General features: G+C 47.6%; 2 protein-coding genes and 1 pseudogene across 7 annotated transcripts in view; 2 read left to right on the forward strand and 1 right to left on the reverse strand.

The window, feature by feature from the left end:
• GNB1L (G protein subunit beta 1 like) overlaps positions 1-23,191 on the forward strand; it is a 52,153-nt gene that overhangs the window by 1,970 nt on the left and 26,992 nt on the right. For 2 of the 6 annotated variants that reach the window (XM_015592027.1, XM_025049161.1), the window contains 2 exons: positions 22,352-22,513; positions 23,007-23,132. The exons of 1 other annotated variant lie outside the window; for it this stretch is intronic. In XM_015592027.1, the coding sequence (XP_015447513.1) occupies positions 22,352-22,513; positions 23,007-23,132 (288 nt within the window). Of the gene's footprint in view, positions 1-592; positions 694-1,755; positions 1,968-22,351; positions 22,514-23,006; positions 23,133-23,191 lie in introns of those variants that run through there. 3 more of the 6 variants (XM_025049160.1, XM_006915237.3, XM_025049159.1) reach the window with 3 other exon arrangements.
• Positions 832-6,603, forward strand: RTL10 (retrotransposon Gag like 10). Its single transcript, XM_015592026.2, is given in 5 exon segments — positions 832-967; positions 970-1,099; positions 1,101-1,287; positions 1,290-1,967; positions 4,515-6,603. Coding segments are annotated over 5 exon segments (1,125 nt in total). The 5' UTR covers positions 832-846; the 3' UTR covers positions 4,524-6,603.
• LOC112482529 lies at positions 6,969-7,087 on the reverse strand (annotated as a pseudogene).

The raw sequence follows: 23,191 nt of genomic DNA on the forward strand, positions 1-23,191 counted from the left end.
TCCGTCCCGGATATAGGTAGCATCCACCATGCTCCTGGTGCTGTGATGTAAAATAATCTTATGACACCATCTGTGTACTTAACGGTTACAATGTTTTGGGTGGCTAGGAGACTCCTTAGCAGACTGAAGCGTAGTTCCTAATTGGCGTAGGGAAGTTGGTGCTTAAGAGTTTGGTTGAGAGCCAGATTCAGTTGCATCCGCCACAGACAAGTGACTTCACTCACAACTCTGCCTCAGGGACCATAAGAGTACCAACCTCATGAGGGGGGTCACTGTTTGGCATGGATAGAGCACTCAGTAAAAGTTGCCACTGTCATTCTCCTGAAATTCCCTGATAGCTGGCCTGTCCAATGAAGTCCATGGGGTTCCAGTCTGGCCCCCTTTCCTTCTCCTGGTACTGACAGCATCTGCCATCACATCTTGCCTGACAGGTGGCATTTGCCTGTCTTCTCAAACCGCCCAAGCCCTCCTTCCACTTAGAGCTCCTAGCGGGTTACCTAGGGTTTGCCTGCTTGTTGCCTCTTGGAGCCTGATGTTGATGGTTGGGCCTAGTTTCTGGTCTTCCCCACCTTGTTTTTGGACAGATGCCTTGGATGGTGACCTGCGTCTGACAGTCCCATCAGCTCTTCTCAGCTCTCCTGAGGCCGCAGCTGGCAGCTCCCCTGACCCTCAGCACTTGCCTGGAACACCTGGGTTTGCCACACCTCTCTCTAGCCCATCTCTGTCCTGTGTTGTCTTGAGTGTCACTTCTGACCACCCTTCCCCCTGCACCATCTCTTCTTCCTGTTTCCCTTTCCTTCTCTTAGTTGGTATATTTGGTGCAGCAGCCCCTCTCCAAATCCCAGCATGCCCCAGGGCCGGCGTGGATGGCAGGGTCCTCTTAATCCCATCCAGGCAGCAGCTAATTACGCCAAGGCACATCCTTGGCAGCAGATGGATTGGGCCTCTTCTGGGGCTGCATATGCCCCCCAGTGGATCCCTGGATTGAGCGACTCTGCTGTGGGGACCCTGGGTGTCCCACAACCATGGAGCAGAAGAGCACAGTGAGTGGTGCTCTCAGCGGTGAGCCCACAGAAAGGGGTCCCCCTGCTATACGCATGTCCACGGCCGCTCAGGGTAGACTTTCACTGGGTGCCAGGCTCAGACCTAGGCACCTTTAATAGTTCCCCATGGCTGCTGGACCTCTTTTTGGCTCAGCTGGGCTATTACATGTCTTTCTGCTTTGAGCACTACCCAGACAACCTCAGCCACATTTGTGAGATCCTGGGACACTTGACAGGCCGAGCTCTTGGGTGTGGGCAGCCCCCTACCTCAACAGGGACCTACCCCTGCCCGACGATTATGAGCTATTTTGCCAGAATCTTGAAGAGGTTATTCAAGACCCGAACATTTTCACTGAGGACCGTGCCGCAGTGCCCTGCCCTTTGTTCCCGACCTCGAGCCAGCCACCAGTGGCCCCACAGCTGCCTATGGTGAGGCAGTACTTAGCTAGGTTCTCAGAGGCCCTGACACTCAACATGGGTGCTCCACCCAGGCCTGTTCCAGCCACTCTGGCTACCCCTACTATTTCTAGTTCCAACTCTACATCCAGAAATGCTCTGCCTGAGCACCAGCTGGCCAGGGAGGCAAGCCCTGAGTTCATGGAGCCCCCTGCCCTGTCTAGTTCTGCATGCAGTGCTGATCCTGGTCTGATGGGGCCAGCCTTTTCCCAGCCATAGGTGGTGGCCTCCAAACTTGTCCCTGTACTTTCAGAATCTTCTAACACGCTTGCCCAGAAACCAGATGCAGCTTGCCCAGGGGGTCCAGAACCCCAGAAGACAGAGGAAGCGGTTTCTGAGACAGAAGGAGACAAGGAAGCATCTTTAGGTAACCCTCAGGAGGCAGTGGACACCCCGGATAGCCCAGGAGAGCCACCATTTGCTCCTGTTCTCCACTCTATAGCCCTGGATTCTGAACAGTCCTGGCAGGTATAGCAGTGCCCCTCACGATGAAGTAGCCTATGTAGCCAAGGAGCCCCATGGACCCCCATCAGGACAGAGTGGCATTGCCAGATGATTCTAGACATAGCCCTGTCAGATGTTGCTTTGTGCGCTTGCCCTGTTGCTGGGCAGGAGGTGCACTTGTTTGGGCTCTGTCTTGTCTTGAATACAAACAACTCTTTACATCCGCCACTTCCCCCAACCACAGCAGAACATTGGCTTCTGCCCTGTGTCCTTCATCCTCCAACTCCCCCAAAGGCTGCTTCCCACTGGGCTGTCTGCAGCATCTCCACACTTGCCCAGGGCATACCATCTCAGCTGGACTTGTTCCCACTAGTTGGACAGAGTTCTGTAGATCAGGCCCCATCAGATATTTGCACTATTATTGTAGACCCCACCCACCCATGCACACACAAAACCCCCCTACAGTGCTGGCTGCAACTGGACCAGATCTGCCATGCCAGCCCTGTTTGGATCTGGTCCCTGGATGGTCTTTGCTTTGGTCCCCACCCCTATCTTTGCTCCCTATGACCTCTGTCCTCTGGGCAGGAATTTAAGGAGGGCTGCATGGAGAAAGTGGCCACTTCATTGTTGAGTGGGTGGGATGGTATCTTGGCAGAGAAAGATGCTTCCCTGTGGATTTATCAGCCGTCCTGGCCAGCTGAGAAGGCTCGGATGCAGGAAAGTGGGATGTAAGCCCCCTTTCAGTCTCAGCTGTGGTCCACGTATTTCCCCTTCTGTATGTTAAATTCTGGTCACATTTGGTTTCCTTCAGAAGGTGGCATAAGTTTTTACATCTCAGTGACTTTGCCCATGCTGCCCTCTCACTTTCTGTCTTTAGCAGTCCCTGTCTTCTTCCTGCTCTTACACATTGCTGATTCAGTGAAAACCCCAACACTACATGACTTGTGTCTCTGGGTAGACTGTGAGCCTCTAGGGCAGGGGTTCCATCTTAGTTGGTTTTGTGTCCCTAGTATACAACTGGTGCTCATTTAATGTGTGTTGGATTCATAGCTGAGCCTGTGGTGTGGTGGCTGCTGAGAAGCAGAGTCCTTGTTCTGTTGGCAGGAGCACGGTGCCCATTCTATCAGGAATAGAGGCTAGGTCTCAACAGCGAGTGCCCCAGGTCATATTTGCAGATGTGGTTTCCACTGGGGGCTTTGAGGATCCAAAGATCTCATTGAAGGAGTTGAGCTGAAGTGAGTGGGAGTGGAAGGTTTGGCAGGTGGAGTGTGGCCTTGAAAACTGGCTTCTCCAGAGCTGAGTGAGCCAGAGGTGAAGTGAGAAGCAGGCAGCAGACCTGGGCTGTGAGGTCCCTGGGGCCCAGAGGATTGGAATGAAGAAAGACCTGTTCTGCACAAGGATAAGTTTTCTAATAATGAGAGCTGAGCTCGAAGCTCCCTCCAGCCAAATTTAACACAGGATTGGTACAGCGCATCTGTGGTTAGGCAAGAATTTCAAGCTCCTTTCAGTTTTACAGTTGTGGAAACAAAACAGCAAAAGAACACCTTCCTGGAAAGTAGGAAAAAATAAGGGGAAATGTTAACTGCAACTAAAACTAATTATTTTAGGAAAAACAGTAATAGTCAAACATCTGGTAAAAATTTTAAATGAAATAGACATTGTTTTATTTAATAACTCACTTAAAAAGGCTCTGGGTTCATATAGTTTTATGTGTAAGTTATTTTAAGGCATAGATACCTTGTAAGTAAAACAGTTTCAAATCTTGGAAATAGGTGGGAAGCTGATATAACCCTAAAAGCAAAACAAGGTTAGGGAAGAAATCAGTGTGCAGTCTTGATTCTAATCAGGTGTGGAAAATCCCTGGCCATCCTAGCCTAACCCTAGTGCTTCTGTTGGGGGTCCTACTACTACCCCTCTGCTGCTGTTCACATCCAGGCCCTCCTTTTGCAGGCACAGGTCTCTGCTCCCCACTACCTCCCTTAGCTGTGGCGTGGCCTGCCTGTGGATCTGATATCATTAGCAGTATCAGAAGGGCCCTCATTTAATCTGGTAAGATGGCTCTGGCAGTAGAATCTAGAGCTGCTCTCTGAGACAGACAGCTCAGCTAACAACCCCACCATGTCACTGGCCTCTGCACAGACTTCCTTTCCTGTCTGTTTAGTGGACCTAGTGTGAATTTCTTCAGCTCAAGATCACCATTTTCCCTTCCAAACCCCTGTCCTATTGAGGCCTTTCCTCCTTCAGGCTCCAGGCAGCTCCTGTGGACTTGAGTTATAGTCTGACATACCTCTCTTGAGAGTCAGCTGTGCCCAGGCAGGCCTGAAAGGATTTGGGAAGAGCCCAGATGACCTGCTTTTTAATTTGGAGTATGGATCCTATTGTGGTTGGGCTCTCGTCACAAAGGAAAGGAGAGGAAGGTGGGGCCTCAGCGGTGATAGCAAAGTTGCCCATTCCTGGGTGCTTGCAGCGGGGATCAGGAGAGGTTGGGAGGGCTCTGGCCTGGCCTTCAACACAGGCAGTGCATGTGGTGTTGCAAAGTGACAGCTGATGTTTTGCCTTTCCTTTTGGCAGATGCCATGACCTAGCTGCTTTCTCACTGTGCTCTGTACGGGAGCCGGAACACAGAGGGCCAGGAGAGAAGGACCTTGAGTCATTTGCCACTCCTGGCTCTCCACATGAGTAGGCGAACTGGAGTAGGGTGCTCTTGGGAGTGGCACGGTTTGGCAGGGTTTGCTGGATGGGTTCAGGGGCAGGCTGAGGTGCTGGGGCCTACCTTGCAGATCATTGTGTCTGTCCCTCACTCTCTTGGAAATACCCACAGATTTTATTTCCTAAAGATGGGACATAGTGGACTCTGTGGAAGGGTTTTTAAAGAACCTATCTCCAAGGAAAATTATAGCACTGGAAGTACTGAGGAAAAGGTCCTGCGAGATACTGAACATTTTATAAAGCTGCCATAATGAAGGTGCTTGGATGTTCGTGTGGATGGATGAACAGGAGAATAGAGAACTTTGGGATAAACCCAAATAAATACGGAATTTAGTTCATGCTAGAAGTGTTACGTTTCAAATTAATGGACTCTAATCAACTCCGTACAAGGAGTTGGAACAAGTGGTTAGCTATCTGGAAAATAGTAAAACTGGATACATACTTCACTCTATACCAGCCTATACTCCAGATGGATTAAAGATTTAAACATTTAAAAAATTATTACTACAGAGTGAATTTTTTTCCTGCCTATGATTCCAGGACTTTAAAAGTTTCAGACACCTAGGATTGCTGAAGATATGGAGAAACACTTTTTCATGCTGTTGGTGGGAGTATCAAATACTGTGATTCCCTCACATACATTTCTAAGCACACAGACTATGACCACTTGATAGTGTGCAGATTCGTTGCTCATTCTGCAGTGTGGGGCTTCAGAGCATGGACTTGAGCTTGGTCACACCTTGCCTCTTCCACTTGCGAGCTGAGGGTCCTTGGCGTCACCCAACCTCTCTGAGCTGTTACAGTAGTTCATCTTCACAAGACAGTGGGAGGGTTGAATGAGGTAATGCCTGTGCAGTGGCCTGAGCTCTAGTGACTGCCTAGTAGGCCTCACTGCATTAACAGCAAAACTGGGAATAGCCCAAAAGTCCAGTGGTAAAGAAAGAGCTAAATAGCTATTGTCCTGTTGTGTGAGTCGAGATGCCAGGTCGTGCTGCAGTAACAAAAACCTTCAACATCTCAGCCACCCGTCTGTCACAGATCAGCTTGGGCACCCTCTGCCCTTTGGAGTATCTTTAGGGACCTGTGCTGAAAGGAACCCCACTGGATATTTCTTCACGACCACAGAGGTAGTGGAAAGACTGCAGAAGACCACAAGAGACTGTCACTTCTCTTTCATGACTGTGGCCAGAGAAGCCACTAAGCCATACCTGAATTCCAAGGGATAAGAGCATCAAGTCCTCCCGTGGGGTGGGGTGGGGCAGGATACTCAGCCTTGAAAAGAGCAAGCATCCACTGAGCAGGGCTCAGCAGTGCCACCATCAAGGCAGTGGGGTGGGCTGCATCAGTACCCTGGAAGGAACTCAGTTCTTGAGTTCTGGAGGCTAGAAGTCTACAGGGTTGGTTTCTCCTGAGACCCTCCCTGACTTGTGATGACCATCTTCTCCCTATGTCCTCACATGGTTGTCCCTTTGTACCAGTCTGTATCCTGATCTCTTATAAGGACACTGGTTATATTGGGTAGGGGCCTACCTATATAACCTTATTTAACTTTAGAACTTAAACATCCGAATTTTGAGATGACACTGTTTAGTCTATGATACTGCCCAGGATGGATTTCTTTGCTTTTATTTTTGCAATTTGGGGCAGTGTTGTCATGAGCACCCTTCTAAATAGCACTGCCCACGTGCAGAGCCCCTCCTTCTTGGAGCAGGAAGTGCCCACTTCTGTATGCAGCCCTCTTTTTCTTAACTCTTCCTGCCTGAGAGTCCAAAGACATTACCCTGCATTCCCAAGTCTTAATGTTTTGCCTTTTACATTGACTGGAATTTTTAACAGCATGATATGTGGAGAGGTCTTCTGTCAGCATCAAAGAGCCTGTGAAGAACAGGATTCCTCCACCTACCTACTCTGATTTGTAATAGGAGGAAGAAATAAATGTTGGATGTGTGAAGCTGCTGAGTTTGGGGGTTTGTGTTTTTCACAGCATCACCTACCCTATCCTGATAGAGGACCCCATTTCACCTTTTGCCATAGAGTAGGTGACTGCCAGCCTTGGGTGCCAGATGTCATCCTGGCTATACCTGTCCATAGTGACATGTCATACACACCTGGCTCTCTGGTCTGCTCTGTCCCCCACTAATTACACAGCTTTATGGTGACTTTTCATTATCTGGTAGGCAACCCCCCCACACACATACACCTGTTCTTCAAATTGTTTTGGCAAGTTTTTATGTTTTAGATGAAGCAACCCTTGGTTGACTTCACAGATTGCAAGGACCTTGTCAGCTTACAATCCCTTATTTTTAAATTTTTTTATTTCTACAGCACCTGGTCTTTCTAGGTGGTCTCCTATCCAAGTACTAACCAGGCCCGACCCTGCTTAGCTTCCGAGATCAGACAGGATCGGGCTTGTTCAGGGTAGCATGGTCGTAAGACGATTGGCTAGTTTTTAAAGTGTGTATTATCACAAACACAGAAATGGAGAGGATGGTACAGTGGACCACAGTGTGCCTGTCTCCTGGCTCCAGCAGTGGTCAGTCCTTCCCTTGGGGGTGTTTGTTGGTGGACTGCTGGGCCAACCATGTTCTCTGGGATGGCAGGAGAGGAGCACTGAGCTCACTTTATTTCTCTTTGGGCTGATGTCTGTTACAGGGGTGTCAAGAATAGGCCTGGAAGGAGCCACTGGCCTGCAGGATTCCCTTGGCAGCCTGTTCCTTCTCTCCCTGCTTCAGGGGCGCACAGCCAGGGCTGGTACCTGTGGCTAGTGGGTACTTATCCACTTGCTAGCTGCTTCTTTATTCCCATGGGCAGGGCCATTAGATGATAGAGAAGGATGTCCCTGGGCTGCTTTCCACCTGTGATCAGCATAGAGACACCTGCTGGCCACTTGGAGTGCTGCATCCTGGGCTCCACAAGGTCCCAAGTGCACAGTGTCATTCACCTTGATGTTTTTGCACTGTAGCCAAGGCTTTCTGAAGGCTGTGGGTGGGGAGGTGGGCCCCCTGCGAGGGCCTGCATAGTGGGTGATCCAGGAGGCTTGTTGGTCGGGCACCTGATCCAATGTGCTGTCCGCCTGGAGCACTGCTGCCTCCCCACCACTGAGACCCCGTGTTCCTCCCCTGAAATTCAGGGCATAAAAGGGAGCCTTGAGGTGGCTGGGTTGGGAGGGTGACCCAAGGCCTGTGCTTTTCTGCCCCTGTGCACCTGCCTCAATCCAGGGGCACACTTTACAATGCCCACTGCAGCCTCCTGGTCCCCCCACTCCCCTCAAGTTGCTGAATGCCCTCTCTCACTTTTGCCACCTATAAATTGGAGAGAACTGCCTCGCATGTGCAGCAGGCCCCTCAGGGCTATAACCAGTGCCCCTCACCCTTCTCTCAGACTTTATCCAAACACCGCTGGTGGTGGCCATCAGTGTGAGTACATGGCGTGTGGGTGTGTGCACCCGGACGTGTGTGTGCACAGACTCACAGCCAATTGTGAACATGTGATGTATCTGTAGGTGCATTATTTGCATGTCTGTGGTAGACCTCTGGGGGGCGACCCCCCACTTGAGGTGGCCTCTGCCATAGGAGCAACCCTTTGGATCCCTGTAACAAAGTGTATTACTATTACCATGGTTAGGGATTTCTTTTCCAAGTGGGCCTGGGGTCCCAGGAGCTTCCCGGACACCAGTCTGCAGGGATTAGCCCCCATTCCATGCCCTAGGTGAGTGTTTGGGCACAGTTGTCAACACTGGGCAGCTGGCCACTGTGGGCCCCAGAGGCTAGCACTGGTGCATGGGAATGGTCACACTTCCTGTAAAACAACATGCTTTTCCGTATGTTCACCAGGGAAGAAAGGCTGGCTGCCCATTGCTGGCCAAGTTCCCACCCCTGCCCGTAAATGCCTGGGGGCAGGCTGGCTGAAAAGGCTCCTCAATTAGGCTTCCTTCCTGCCATCTTACCGAGCTCCTTGGACCTACTCCTGGGGGTGACGGATGTCCTCAGCTGCAGCTTGAGATGCCTGTTCATAGAGAGGCCCTGCCTCCCCATCCTGCCTGCCCCTGCAGCCCAGCGGCCCCTCACTTTGGCATTTCCTCTCAGCCTGGCAAGTGTGGCATGTCCCCCAGTTCCAGGGAGAAGTCCGACTTGCTGCAGCATCCACAGCGGCCAGAAGCCCCTGCTGGCTGTGGGAAGACTGGTCATTCACACCTCGTACCTCCAGCCCGGAGGCTGTCAGACATCACCATGCCTTTTTAACCCCAAGGCTCACTCTTGCTGTCCCAGCCTTGCCTGATCCTGCCAGTGCATTGGTTGTGGCAAGGCAGGGGAGAAGAGCAGGCCACAGTGGGCTGGTGGGAGAGGCGTGTTCACCTCTGCCTGGGCTCCGACCACACTACATGTGCCTTGACCCCAGCAGAGGAGTCTGGTCCTTGGAGATGCAGCTATTACTTGGCCTCTGTTACCTTCTTCCCAAAACACAGTGGGGCCCATCTGGAATGGGTACTTACAGACCTGGTGGGGTGAGCATGTAGGCACTGTGGGGGGCAAAGCTTGGCTCACTGCAGGCCAGGAGCCGCCCTAGAGCTTCACAGGAATTGCTGGGATGCTGTCCCCAGGGAGGAGAGATCAGTGCCCACTCCTGGGTCTTGCTGGAAGGCGTGGCTGAACTTCACAGGAGTAGAAAGTCTCTTAAGCTACGGAGCAAGTGATTCTCTTGGATTGAAGGAGGAGAGGCTTCAGGCCAAGGAGTCTGGCACTCTTGGCTCCACCACAGATACCAGTAGAGGCCTTCCCCCAAGTTCTGCTCTGGGGACTTGCTCTCAGGGAGATGCCCTTTCTGCAAGGGTGTCCAGGCTGTACGTGAGGCTTAGAGGGGGCTCCCGACAGCAGAACTCTGGTGTTTTCCCTAAGTACTCACAAAATAGCTAGCATAGGGCTTTCCCCAGCCTTAGGCCCAGCTTTATCAGTTGAGGCCAAGGCTATCACCTAACGCTTCTGGGAGATGGCTGTGCCGGAGCCAGTTAGGCCTAGGACCAGCCTCTGGTCCTCTAAGGGGAAGAGTTGTTAGGGGTGTGCCTTATCACCCTCCCTACCCACCACTACACATACACAGTTATATCAGTCACCCGGGGAGCTGGGAATGGCTGTGCTTGGGGTGTGCACTTGCTGCTATGGGGGAGGCAGGCGTGGGGATGATGCCTGGCTCCCGCCTCCCTATTGGGCTCTTAAGCCCAAGGGCATGCAGGGCTGGGTTGCTTATGGTATCGGTGGACCTACCTCCCTCCCTTCCTCCCTCCCTCCCTCCCAGGCTGGCCAAGCTGTATCCCGGAACCCTCCCCAGGATCTGCATCTTTGAAGCATGGATACTGACAGAGGATTCAATGAATCCAAGGTCGCCAGCCAGGCGTTGACAGATGCCCAGCCACGATACTATTTCTGATTTAATAACTGAATGGGAGGCTGGCCCTTGGTAATAATTAGGGCTAATTACTGAGGAGGTGTTGACAGATGGGCTGAGAGGAAACAAACTACCTTTATCCCTGGGCTTAGAGTCAGATTACCGGCCCGTGCTATCTGCCCCTCAGAAAGTAGACGCTTCAATCACTCACCGAGGCTTCAAAGGGGCAAGGGCCCTGACAATGCATGGGGTTTGGAAAGGAGCTATGAAGTGCACCTTTGACTCCGACTCTCCAATGGAGCCCCATTCCAGAAATGGATTCTTTGTGAAGTTTGAGTTACTCTAGGCAAACCCGCCTCCGAGCTCAGGCCAGGCTGGGCTGTGGCTGGCCCACCTGCCTACCCAGGTCCTTCCGAGGCTGGGACCATGCAGGGAGGTACAGTATGTTTCCTTGTCCTGGGAGTCTGTCCAGTTCTTTGTGACCAGGAGCTGCAGGTAACAGGATTGAATCTTACTATCCTAGCAGATTGTTCCTTCCCTTCCCTCATCTGGATGCAGTTTTTCTGAAGCTGTCATGGGCAGGTCTGGTGTCTCTGCAGGGCACCTGATTTATGGTAGGACCACCTCTTGAGGGCCCAGGCATTACTTAGGGGCTGCACCTACCTCCATCATGGGCAGTGAGCAGTGAGCCAACATCGTGAACAGGACACTGACCCCAGGGGCCTCAGTGACTGAGAGGTGACAACTTGGCACAGGCTGGTGCTGATGCATTGTATGTGTACGTGCTGACTTCCTTGGATCTCCGTGTGCCTCAAAGACAGTGGGGGGCTGTGGTCAGACCTCCATTTCCTAGTGTGAAGCAGCAGCACTGGGAAGTTTCCCAGTGACCTGGCCTGGATTGCAGGCTGCTACGTCTATGATGCGACTTCAAGGGGCCAGCTGAGAAAATGTCACTGGCTAAGGCCCTCACTGCTGAATGCAGGGGCTGTTCTGGGATTCTGGGCTTTGGCTGTGGACTGTCTTGATCGGAAAGGCAGGAGGGGAACCAGGCCCACCAGAACGGGCCTGTGCAGACACCATCTTTCAGGTTCTAGGAGTGGCCTGGGAGGTGCAAAGGGAATGGGCCTCTGTTCCTGCCAGCCCAGAGGACCAACCAATTCAGAATCTTCCCGCTAGAATGGTTGTGCTGCTTCAAAGAGAATAAGTAGGTTGGGCTGGTGGAGAGTAGTATTGTCAGATAAGTGTTCCTTTTCCTGGCATGCTGCTCTACTTCTGGCGGTAATGATGATGATAGTGATGATGGTGATGATAATGATGATGGTAAAAGTCCCTTGATAATTTGCCTAACTGAATACTGATTACCTTGTATTGACACTACTGATGAATTTAAATTTATTTATATTAGGGCAAAAATAGGATGGCGAATTATTTTAAATGGGAGAAACACTTAAAAATTGTCATTAAATCTGTTTAAAGTCAACTTAGATAGAATTAGAGACTGGCTCTAAAGCCAAAAGAATCTAAGCAGGAAACTGGGTTTTCATAATACATTAATGGTACGTTAAATACCATTTCCTGTAGTGTGAGAAAAAATAGCACAAAAATATTGTACAATGTTTCATTTGAAAAATAGCCCCCCAGAAAATGGCCTAGAAAGCAGTGGCCCGGTGTGTTGTGTTACCTTGTGCACAGAAGCTGCCTGAGCCCTGTTCCCTTTTAACAACATAGATACGTGGTTATTGACTCAAGTCCATACTTCATTCAGATTTCTTGTTTTGAGGTCTACTGTGTATGATATCAATATATCCATTCCAACTTTCTTTTATTGTTTGTATAAACATATCTTTTATCTTTTTACTTTTTATCTACATTTTTCAATTAAAATGGGTTTCTTCTTGACAACTTATAGTTGTTTTTTTTTAATAGCTTATAATTGTTGGGTCTTATAAATAACATGTTGAGAACAGTTACATTTATTGTAATTATTTATATGGTTCTATTTTGGTCTACCATTTTGTTGTTTTCTCTTTTTCTTGATTTTTCTGATTTTTTGTTTTTCTGTCCCCTCTTTTCTGCCTTTTTTTGGATTATTTGGATTTTTTCGAATATTCTGTTTAAATTTTTCTATTGGCTTTTTGGCTATATCTTTTTGTGTTGTATATTATGTTTTTAATGTTTGCTCAAGGGAATTACAGGGTACAAATTTAACCTTTCACAGTCTTCTTAGAGTTATTTTTTTTCATTTCAAGTAAAATATAGAAGCCATTACCCTCTCACCTTCATGTTTTTAAAGCTGTTATAGTGAAAATCCACCAGACAGTTATAATTTTAACAATATACATATTCACTTAAGAGGTAAAGCTTGTTTTTATATTTGCCCGGATATCTGCCTTTTCTCTTCCTCTACCTTCTTGAAGTTCTGCATTTCTTTCTGATTATCATTTCTTTTGAGCTGTAGAACCTCCGTTAGTATTTCTTTTAGAGCACATCTGCTGGCAAGAAATTATCTTAGTTTTCCTTCATCTGAGAATATTTTTAAATTGCCTTCATTCCCAAAGGATCATTTGCTGGATATAGAATTCTTTTCTTTCAATACTTTAAAGATGTTCTACTGTCTTCTGGCTTCCATGGTATCTGATGAGAAATCCACTCTCATTCAAATTATTATTTCCTTATGTATAATGTGCCATTACTCTCAAGATTTTAAAATTATTTTTCAACAAATTAATTATGTGTTTGAGTGTGGTTTTATCTTGCTTATGATTTATTTGAGTTCTTAAATCTATAAATTTTTGTCTTTTCCCAACTATGCAAAATTTCAGGCATTATTCAGGTAATTTTTATTTTCTAATCTCTTTCTCTTCTTCTCAGACTCCGAAAACGTGAACGTTAGACCGTTTATTATTATTCCAAAAGTCTCTGATGCTCTAATCATTTATTGCAATCTTTTTTCTTTCTGATCTTTTATTAGATAATTTCTATTGATCAGTCTTCATGTTCCTTGACTCTTTCCTTTGTCATCTCCCACTCTATTATTGATTTTTTTTTTGTTTCAAATATTGTATTCCATTCTGAAACGTCCCGTTTTTAAAAACATTGTTTTTATTTCTCTGCTGAGAACTTTCCTTCCATTCATTTCAAGTGTATTTACCTTTGCTTCATGGAACATAATCGTAACTACTTTAAAATCTTTATCTGATGTTTCCAATATCTGAATCATTTTGAGGTTGGAATCTGTAAGTTTTTCCCCTTAAGAATTAGTCTCATTTCCTGTTTCTTGGTATATTGAATAATTTTGTATTGTATCCTGGACATATCCTGGATTGAGTATTATGTTGGGTCCTCTGGAGAATGATGAGTTTTGTGTTAACAGGCAGTCAACCCAGTCAGCTTTGTAAGACAAGTTCTGTCTTGCTCTCTGTGGGATATGGTTATCTCATTTCAATTTTCAAAGCTTTTGAGATGCTGTTTTGGGTCTGTCCCACACATCGGCCGCTCCATGGTCAGTCTGAGACTTGGATGGTGATTTAAATCTTAGTCCAGTTCTTAAAGTGAGTGATTCTTTAGGCCTGTCCCAGGCATATGCAGCTCAGGAATGAGCCTGGGTCTTTTGTGGGTTCATTCTCAGAATTAAGGGAACTTTTTCTTTATCTTTCTCCTTTCTGCAATTCTCCCCCTTGCTCCCCCTGTCCCCGCCCCCATACACACTTCATCCTGCAGGGTCCCTTTCCCTGGGTTACTCTGGCCAGAAAGAGTCACTTCTTCCACACAGCTCTCTGTCTAGGGCTTATCCCTGGGGCACCACCAAGAGAAGAAGAAAACAAACCACCAGGGATTTCCTCTCACATTCTTTAGACTTTCTCTGCACAGAAATTAGCGGTTTCTACCTAAGTTCTAGCTACTGCTGCCTTTTGGCTATGCAACCTAGGCCTACCCTTAAGGCAATGCTGTAAGACATAAAAAATAAAAACGGGAAATATGTCTCAGTACAGGTCACTTCTCCAAGCTTTTACTTGCCTCCAAAATCTGTCAGCTATTGTTCACTTTTCAGAGTTTTCAGGTAGTTGCTTTTTTATATCTTGACCAAAGTTTTTAGTTACAATCAGCCAGAGATAGAGGATATAGTGAGCTTACTTCATCCTAGCCAGAACCAGAAACCTCTTGATATAGTTTTAATTTATATTTCTTCACGAGTAAGGTTAAGCACCTTTGCATATATTTAAGGGCCATTTTCTTTTCTTTTCTTTAATCCTCTCCCCCCACTTCCACCCCTGACCTACAGATGTTGCCGTCTCCCCTTAAGAACTGGATCTTTAAAGGTGGGGTGTCTCCTCCCACACACGCGTGGCACGCCCGGGACCTGGCACACCCAGGACCTGGTGCACCCGGGGTATGGGCCATGGCTCCACTGGGGCTTGAACCCAGGACCTTCTGCATGTAAAGCAGACATGCTAACCACTACTCTATGGAACCACCCCTTTAAGGACCATTTTCATATATTTTTTGTGAATTGTCTTTTTATGCCTTTTGCTCATTTTTCTATTTGACATTTAGTTTTTCTTTCCTTGATTTTGAAGTGTTCTATATATTTTATAGATACTAGAATTTTATCTCTTTTGACATGAAAAAGTTTAACATTTTATTGTTAAGTATTTATCTTTTTAGTTGGTATTGTATATGGGATTTTCTCTTAACAGGCTGTTATTTGTATATATGAAAGCTATTGAACTTTTTGTTTCATTTCCTGCTACCATATGAAGTTTTTAAAAATGTTTGAATCTGATATATCATTAATTATCTAGGGTTCTATTTATCCTAGGATAAATTTTACCCTAGGATAAATTCTGCTTAGTCATCATTTATTATTTTCTTAGTTTGATGTTGTATTGTATACCGTCATGTCATCTGGAAAATAGTTTAAACTCTTGCAATTCATATGCCTCTAATTGATTTTTCTTGGTTAATTGCATTGGCTTAAATCTCCAGTACAATGTTGAATAGCAGTGTAGACAATAGCTATTCTGATCTTGGTGAAAATATCTTCAGTATTTCTTTATAAAGAAATATGTTGGTTTTAGAACTAAGGGTTTGTGTGTGTGTATTTTATTGTTTTTAAGAAACCCATTGGTTTCTGTTTGCTTAACTGTTTTAATTTTTAAAAATGGATATTGAATGTCATCAAAGGCTTTTTCAGCATCTATGGTGACAATTATATAACTTTTCTCTATGGATCTATTAATATGGTATAAGACATTAATAGATTTCCTAATTGAATCAACTTTTTATTCCTAGGATAAATTCTGCTTAGTCATCATTTATTATTTTCTTAGTTTGATGTTATATTCTGTTTGCTAATATTTTATTTACTGTTTTTGTGTGATATTTATAAGTGATATTAGTCTCTTTTCTTCTGATCAAAGCTTTAATTATATCTCATGAATTCTGATATGTAGTGCCTTTTATCGTCATTTAAAAAAATTGTGGTTTAAATATTTCCCCTTTCACCTAAAAGTTGTTTAGTAAATGGTTTTAAAGTTTTAGTTGCGAGGATATCTTGGTTTTTATTTTGTTAATTTCTGGTTTAATTGTACTGTAGTCATAGAGTATTGTTTATTATATTTGTTATTTTTGGAACTTACTGATGTTTCCTCGTGAACCAATATGTAATCAATTTTTACACATATTAATGTACACTTGAGAAGAAGGTATAGTCTCTGTTACTAGAGTGTAAAGTTCCATATAGATCCATCATATCTTCCCTGTTAGGTCTTCTATCTCCTTACTGTCCACTGTATCTGACTTGTACTAGGAGTGGTACAGTATGTTCTCCAACTATAAGTGAGTTTTTTTCTGTGACTCCTTGCATCTCCTACAGTTTTTGCTTTATAAAGGTGATATTCCTGTTATTTAGTGCATAGATACTTATAACTGTTATATATTTGTTGTAAATTTCAACTTTTTGTGTTGTAAATTTCAACTTTTTGTATTATAAAGTGACTTTGTCAAATTTAATGCTTTTTGGCTAGAATTCAACTTTGTCATATCAGTATTTCAACCTCTGCTTTCTTACTGTTTCCATGTGCCTGATAGAACTATTCATCTCTAATTTTAGCCTTTTGGAAGTACTTCAACTTTTTTGTTTTGTATCACTTTTTATATTCTGAGTATGAATCCTTTATCAGATATATTGTGAATATTTTCTCCCTGTCTGTAGCTTCAGTTTTGTTGTCATTTTGTAGCCTTTATACTTCTTTAATGTCTCTTGATGAAAATTATGATTTTGAGTTTCATCTCTGTGAGATTGGAGTTTATTCATTTTCAATTTTGTGGTGTATTCGATTGTATGAATGTACCAAATCTATCCCATTCTGCAGTTGGTGGTCATCTGCAGAGTGGGGTTGCTGTGTCATAAGGTGTGCAAAATAGTCCCAGATTGTTTTTCAAAGTGTTTCAGTTTAATGCTCCCTCTGGCACGGTAGGAGTTCCAGTTGTCCCACATCTTGGTCATTGTTTGACAGACTGTTTAATTTTTGCTAATCTGCTAGGAGTGTAATTATGCCACATTGTGGTTTTGACAGGCATTTCTAAGATTATTAATTAGGTTAAACATCTTTTCATATGTTATTGGCCACTTATGTTTCCTGTGAAATGTCTAGTCAAGTCTTTTGCTTACTTTTCTTTTTGACATTTTGCTTTTTTTATTGTATTGATGTGTGTGTGTCTTCTGGATGTGAATCCAGTGTGGGTTTGTCTTCCTCCCCCAGCCTGCTTTTATATTTTTAAACCTATAGAAAAGTTGCAAGTATAGTATAATGAATTCCCATATATCCTTCACCTGCGTTCACCAATTGTTAGCATCTTGCCACATCTGCTTTACCTCTCTGCCTATATACTTGTATGTAGATTGAGATAAAGAGATATTTTTCCTGAAACATTCAAAAACAGATTGCAAACATTACATTTTGCCCCCAAAATACCATAGCCTAGGAATAAGGACATTCTTATACATAAAATATCACTGTCCTTCCCAAGAAAATTAACAGTAATTCTATATTACCTGCAGTCCATATTCAGATTTCCTCAGTTGTTCCAAACATATCCTTTGTAGTCCCCCCGCTTTTGTTCCAGGGTCTAATCAAAGCTCCCACACTGCATTTGGTTGTGATACCTCTTTAGTCTCTTAATTTAGAAGAGTGGCCCTGCTTTTTGCTGTTGTTTCTCTTGACATTGACCTTTTTTGGTTAAGTCCAGCTAGTTTTCTAGTCCAGTATCTCGTAATCTGGTTGTATCTGATGTTTCCTGCATGTCATTGGCACGGATGTACCAGGATGGCATCATGTCTTCTTGTGTCAACTCAGGAGATAAGGGATGTCAATTTACTATTGGCAGTGCCAGTTTTGATCAGATGGTAAAGGTGGTAACAGCCGTATGTCTCCATTGTAATGGAAACTTTTTATTTTGTGATTAGTAAATAATCTGTAGAGTAATACCTTGGTATTACGCAAATCACCTGTTTCCCAATAACCTTTCACCCAGTTGGGCCCTTTTTCAAATCGGAGTGGTGAGTTTTATAGTTTCTTGCTCTCTACTTGTAGTTCAGTTCCCTTTTTTTTAAAATAATTTCTTTAAAACAATTAAGCAGTCTCATTTTATACACCTGAATGCTTTGCTCTGGGGGTCTAGTTCTGCTTCCTGTTGTTTCTGATGGTTCTCACTCATGGTGCCACATTTATTTGTTTTTCTGAATTTTGACTATGAGCTCAAATTTCACAGGGCTTTATCTAATCTGTGGATTTGTTGAGGCCTGAGTTGAAGGTGGGCTCCTTCTGAGAGACTTCACAGGCTGAAGTTTTGGGGACCTCCCATGGTGTTATGAATTAGGGCTGAAAACTGAGGACTAGTTTCATTCTGGCACCTCTGGATGCAGCTTTAGTTCTGGTTAAACCTAACACTGAGCACATAGCCCTGTGGGGTCTCATCTTTATGGGGATGCTGCTTTGAGATTACCCACCTTGGGAGGGCCCTAGTTTTGTCTTGCTGGAACTCCAGGTCACTAGTACAGCAAATGCCCTCAGGGGAGGAGCCAGCTGCAGACTCCACAGACCTCACTGGGTTTGACTTTTTTGTAGTGTTTGGCCTCTGAAGGTTCCAGGCTTTTTAAAAACCAATTTAGTGATGTATCAAAGATTTAGTTTTTTTATTTTATCAGCATTTTTATTTGGTTTTTGTGGGGAGGACCAATCAAGACTTTCATCTTGCTATAAAGTGGCCCCTCCCTAGTCTGTGCTGGTTATGGAATGCTCAGGTGCCTCGTAGGGCTGCTGGAGCTGGTGCTGTGCCCTTGCCTGGCACTCATGCAGGCCCCTCTCATGCACACACCGTTAGTGAGGCAGGACCTGGTGGGCTAGGGCAGACAGGGGCAGTTCCCCACATTTCTGGGTGGCAGCTCCCCCATGTTGGCTCACTTCTTTCTTGATTTCTAGGCCTCTTTAGGGAACAGTGGTCCTGTTCAGTAAAAGGAACAGGTTCCATGACTGAGCACTGGGCAGGTACCTGGACAGACCTGTGACATGTTCATGGGTCAGGCTGTGGCACGCACAGAGGTATGAACTCCGAGTAGCCCAAGAACGTAGGGTGGCGACCTGTAGTCTCTGGGCACCAGCCCCTCCCCTGGCCCTGCCTCCTCTGCCTCTCTAATTGCCTGGGTTCTGTCTGCTGATGTGGCCCCCCATAGATTGCACAGGTCTCTGCCAGTAACTGGCCATTTGTGTACAAGCTCCTACCTCTACCAGGAGGGGTGTCCTCAGATCCCTGTGGCTGCTTGGTCTGACTGAGGCATGTGACTTTGACGGGATGGCGAGTGCCAGGTGCACTCCCCACACCTGGGGGAAGGCTGAGGTACCCTCTCTATGGGGATAGCCCCGAGGCTTGCCAGGCTGCTGCTGCTGAGGGGATGGAGGGGAATGCTGTTGTAGTCTGTCTGCAGGCCGAGGGCCTATAAGGCTTTGGGGGGCATTTGTAGCATCAGTTGAAAAAGCTGTCAGAGTTGTACAAATTATGTCAAATTGTCTATTTAATTTTTAAAAGAATGCGTCTCACTTTGACATGTCGAGGACCAGGCAGAATACGAAGTTGTACACGGTGGATTAAGTTTCGTGTTCCTTTGCCCTCCAGGAGGAAGAGACAGTGATAGAACAGGGAAAGGGGGTGGTGGCCGGTATCACATCGGCCTTGCGCAAGGGGCTGCAGCCTCCGCTCCAGGGGCTGGGTGCCAGGGGAGATAGGGTAATGCGATTATTTTCAATTAGATTAATAAAGAATAATTAGATGTCATAAATCAAGTAATCATAGAATATTGTCATGAGAAAAATATGCAGCTAGAATTAATTAGTTTTCAAATAAAGCACTTATTTTAATTGCTCGAAATGACGGAACCCTTAATTGCCGATGCATCATTTTGGCCTGAGCATTTCGGTTGTTGTAACAACATGACGGGTTTGTTCCCTGCAGTTCTGGGGAAACAATAGAGGAGAACTTGATTTCATCACCTCCGAGAGAGCCTTGTACTAGTAAGGTTCTGGAAACTTCCATCAGGCCCCAGGCAGGTGGCAAGTGTGGGCTGGGCTTCAGCTGGCGATGCGTGTGTGTGTTTGTGTGTGTGTTTGTGTGTGTGAGCACATGTGTGTCCATGAGCAGGCACGAACACTGTGTGTGTGTGCACGTCAGGACTGCACAGTGGGAGACCTGCAAAGGTGGTCTCTCAGACTGAGTGGTGGGGTACCCCCTCAACCTGGACCGGGGCTTTTCTACTGGGCTGAGGTACTTTAGCAGGATCTGCATTCTTGGTTTTCTCTGAATCCGGGGCCCTTCAGTCCTGTACTCATCTCTGGCCAGCTGTTCTGACAGGGCAGACACAGCTTCGACCAGCTGTGACTTCTGAGGACCCAAAAACTGCTCCTCTGAACTTGTCTGTCAGGCTAGCCTGTCCAAGGGTAGCCACTGCAGGATTTGTGGCCCTGGCCTGTAGCATCTTCAGGGGGCTTACCTGTCTCATGCCGGGACAGAGGCCATGGGTCATGGAGCAGCATGGGGTTGGGTCCCTTTGCTCCCCACAAGAGGCCATCCTTGTGTTTGGGAAGAGTCAGTTGACCTTTGGGAAGAGCCAAAGGTGAAAAAGGTTGTTAGGCTGAAAACCCTGAGAGAGAGAGAAAGAGAGAGAGACAGAGAAAGAGAGAGAGTGACAGATAGACAGACAGACAGACAGACAGAGAGACACAGACACCGACTTGGCATTTGTAAAGCATGTTCCCAGATACCCACTCCTTCTCTTTGAAACTCTGTGACAGAGGCAAGATCTAGTAGTAAAATGGCCAGTAGGGGTGACCATCCACCTTAGAGTCAGAGACTGGGGCTGCCCCTTCCTGGCCCTGGCCCTCACTCTGTAGTGTCTGCTCTGGGTCATTAAGATCTAGGACCCAATCCTACTCCCACTGGCCATGGTGGCCAGACCTCATTTGGACATGGGTGCTGGTAGCGGCCTCCCTCCAGGTCTCTGGGCTCATCCTCCCTGCTCCCTGTTCAGGCCCCAGTAGTCTCCAGGCTCTGGTCGCTGCTCTTCCTCTGCTCTCTGGTGACCTGGAGCCCCAAGGGCCGCCAGCAGGGACCTCAGCCACTTCAACAGTGGCATTTCTTAGGTGTTTTGAACCTTTGGTTCCATTCAGACTACTCCTGGCTCTCTTTTGAAAATAGACTAGAAGGAAAGGGCTTGGGATGCTTTTAAGGAGGGGAGGTACAGGGCTTGGCGTTTGAGGGCGTGGCTGAAGTGGTACACCAGACATGCACCCATTTGAGAAACCCACGCCTCTCCTGCCTCTGTACCCATGTGTGTGCCCAGCCTTGTCCTGCAGCCCCCTCCTGTGTGGGCCTTCATCCTAGGCCTAGAATCCCCTTCAGCCCCTGGCATCAGCCTCCTGGCCAAGGCTCCCTCCTGGAGGAACCTTTCCTGTCTCCTTTGCCCCAGTTTTACTTGCCCCAGCTCCTCTGGTGGCTGTGGCCGCCATAGCGGTTGGGTACATGGCCTCCTCCCTGTTTTATATGCAGGCTGGAAGTGGGTAGGTTGAGAGCTGTTCCAAAGCCTAGCACCCTCAATCCAGCCCGGGGCAGACATATGTGCCCTCTGGCTGTTGGAGCCAGTCACTTCTGATTCTATACCCCCACCCCCACTCATGCTGAGAGCAGCCACCCCTGCACTGTTGAGTCTCTGGCTGCCTGTGGAACTGAGGTGGCATGAGAGGAAGACACAGGCCTCCAGGGACTCTGCAGGGTTGGGTGGTTGGGGTAGGCTTAGTAGGGGCACTGGGTGGATCCCAAAGTGATTTGGTCCCTTGCCCCTTGCCTACATGCTGCGCCGGCCCCTCTGCCCCTTGATGGAAGCACGCAGACTCCGGAGCACTCGGGCCTGAGCCTGAGGGGTCGAGGGCAGCTGACTAGACTGTTCCTTTTCCAACAATAAAGGGTCTGCCTCCTTCAAGGGTGGTAATATCGATGAGCAATTGTGGGTGTTTAGACCCAGGACCCATCATGGGGCAGCATTTGCAGGACATGTGAGGACCATCTTCTGGTCCTGCTTGCTCCTCTGGTACCCGAGGACCCTGCACACTCGGAATTTGCTGGGAAGGCTAGTTGGGGTGGGCTTCCTGAGGGAGAAGCTGGAGGAAGGCAGGACGAGTGATATACAGCCCAGACAAGGACAGGCCTGCTCCAGCCCAAGTGGGACAGCGCTGGGTGGCCAGTGGAATGCAGGGAGCCAGAAGGTGCAGCTAGCAGCTAGGGGGTGGACTGGAATTCCTGAAGGCTTGTGGAGGGCTCTGTGCTGGGCAAGCATGGCCAAAGAAGGGTACACACTGCTGCGGGACTAGGGTGGCGCACGTTGGGACTAGGATGGTCCCACTTGGGGGCAGAGGCCAAGAGACAGATGGAAAAGGGGATAAAGGGGTGGACTGTATCCAGGGAGGCCTCCTGCTACCTTCCTGAAGGGGGACAGTTGGGTCACTCACATGCCCTCTCTCAGTCCCCAGGCGACTGCACCTCCATCTAGCATGGCAGCTCAACTGCCCTTGCCACCCCCGCCGCCAGACCCCCAGTTTGGCACTGCTGTGGGACTAGGGTGGTGCACGTTGGGACTAGGATGGTCCCACTTGGGTGCAGAGGCCAAGAGACAGATGGAAAAGGGGGTGAAGGGGTGGACTGTATCCAGGGAGGCCTCCTGCTACCTTCCTGAATGGGGACAGTTGGGTCACTCACATGCCCTCTCTCAGTCCCCAGGCGACTGCACCTCCATCTAGCATGGCAGCCCAACTGCCCTTGCCACCCCCGCCGCCAGACCCCCAGTTCGTCCTCCGAGGGACCCAGTCAGCGGTGCATGCACTACATTTCTGGGAAGGAGCCCAGGGCCAGGGACACCCACTCCTCCTCTCAGGGTGAGTAGCTGCTGTCAACCTGTCCCCAGGGGCTAGCCCAGGGTGAAGTCTGGAGTGGGGGTTAGCGATGAGCCTAGTGTTTGTTTGGGGCTCCTAGTGAGGGGCTCAGGCTGCCCATCATCCAGGTGCACTGTGCTCTTAGAGCCCACTTTACTTTCTGTCCCCTTGGGCCTTGCCCCCTCGGAGGAGACAGGAAACATGCCCTCTCTGTTATAGGTGCACTGTTAACAGTGGCCCTCTCTCCCTCTGTGGAGAAGCAGGCTCTACCTGGGGGGTCCTCAGAGACTCCTGACGGTCCCCTTGGAAGAGGAGCATGTGCCACTTTTACCCTTAGTTCACATTTAGAGCTGTCACCTAAGCTAAAAACTCGAGCAGCTGGAACACCGGGTCCACCAGTGGCGTGGTCTCTTGGCTGGCCCTGTAGAGCATGCTAGGCATGTCTGCCCTTCTCCGACACCTCCTCCTGACCCTGTGCCTGCACTTGTCTGAACAGGTCCCTGAGTGGGCTGGTGCACATCTGGAGCCTGCAGACACGGAGGGCGGTTGTCACCCTGGATGGCCATGGGGGCCAGTGTGTGACTTGGCTGCAGACACTGCCCCAAGGGCACCAGCTCCTCAGGTAGGTCTCAGTGGCAGTGAGTGTGGTCCCGATGGAGTCCAACTGTGGCCTTCAGTGGG

The sequence above is a fragment of the Pteropus alecto genome, unplaced genomic scaffold (assembly GCF_000325575.1).
Source record: "Pteropus alecto unplaced genomic scaffold, ASM32557v1 scaffold135, whole genome shotgun sequence".
NCBI lineage: Eukaryota > Metazoa > Chordata > Mammalia > Chiroptera > Pteropodidae > Pteropus > Pteropus alecto.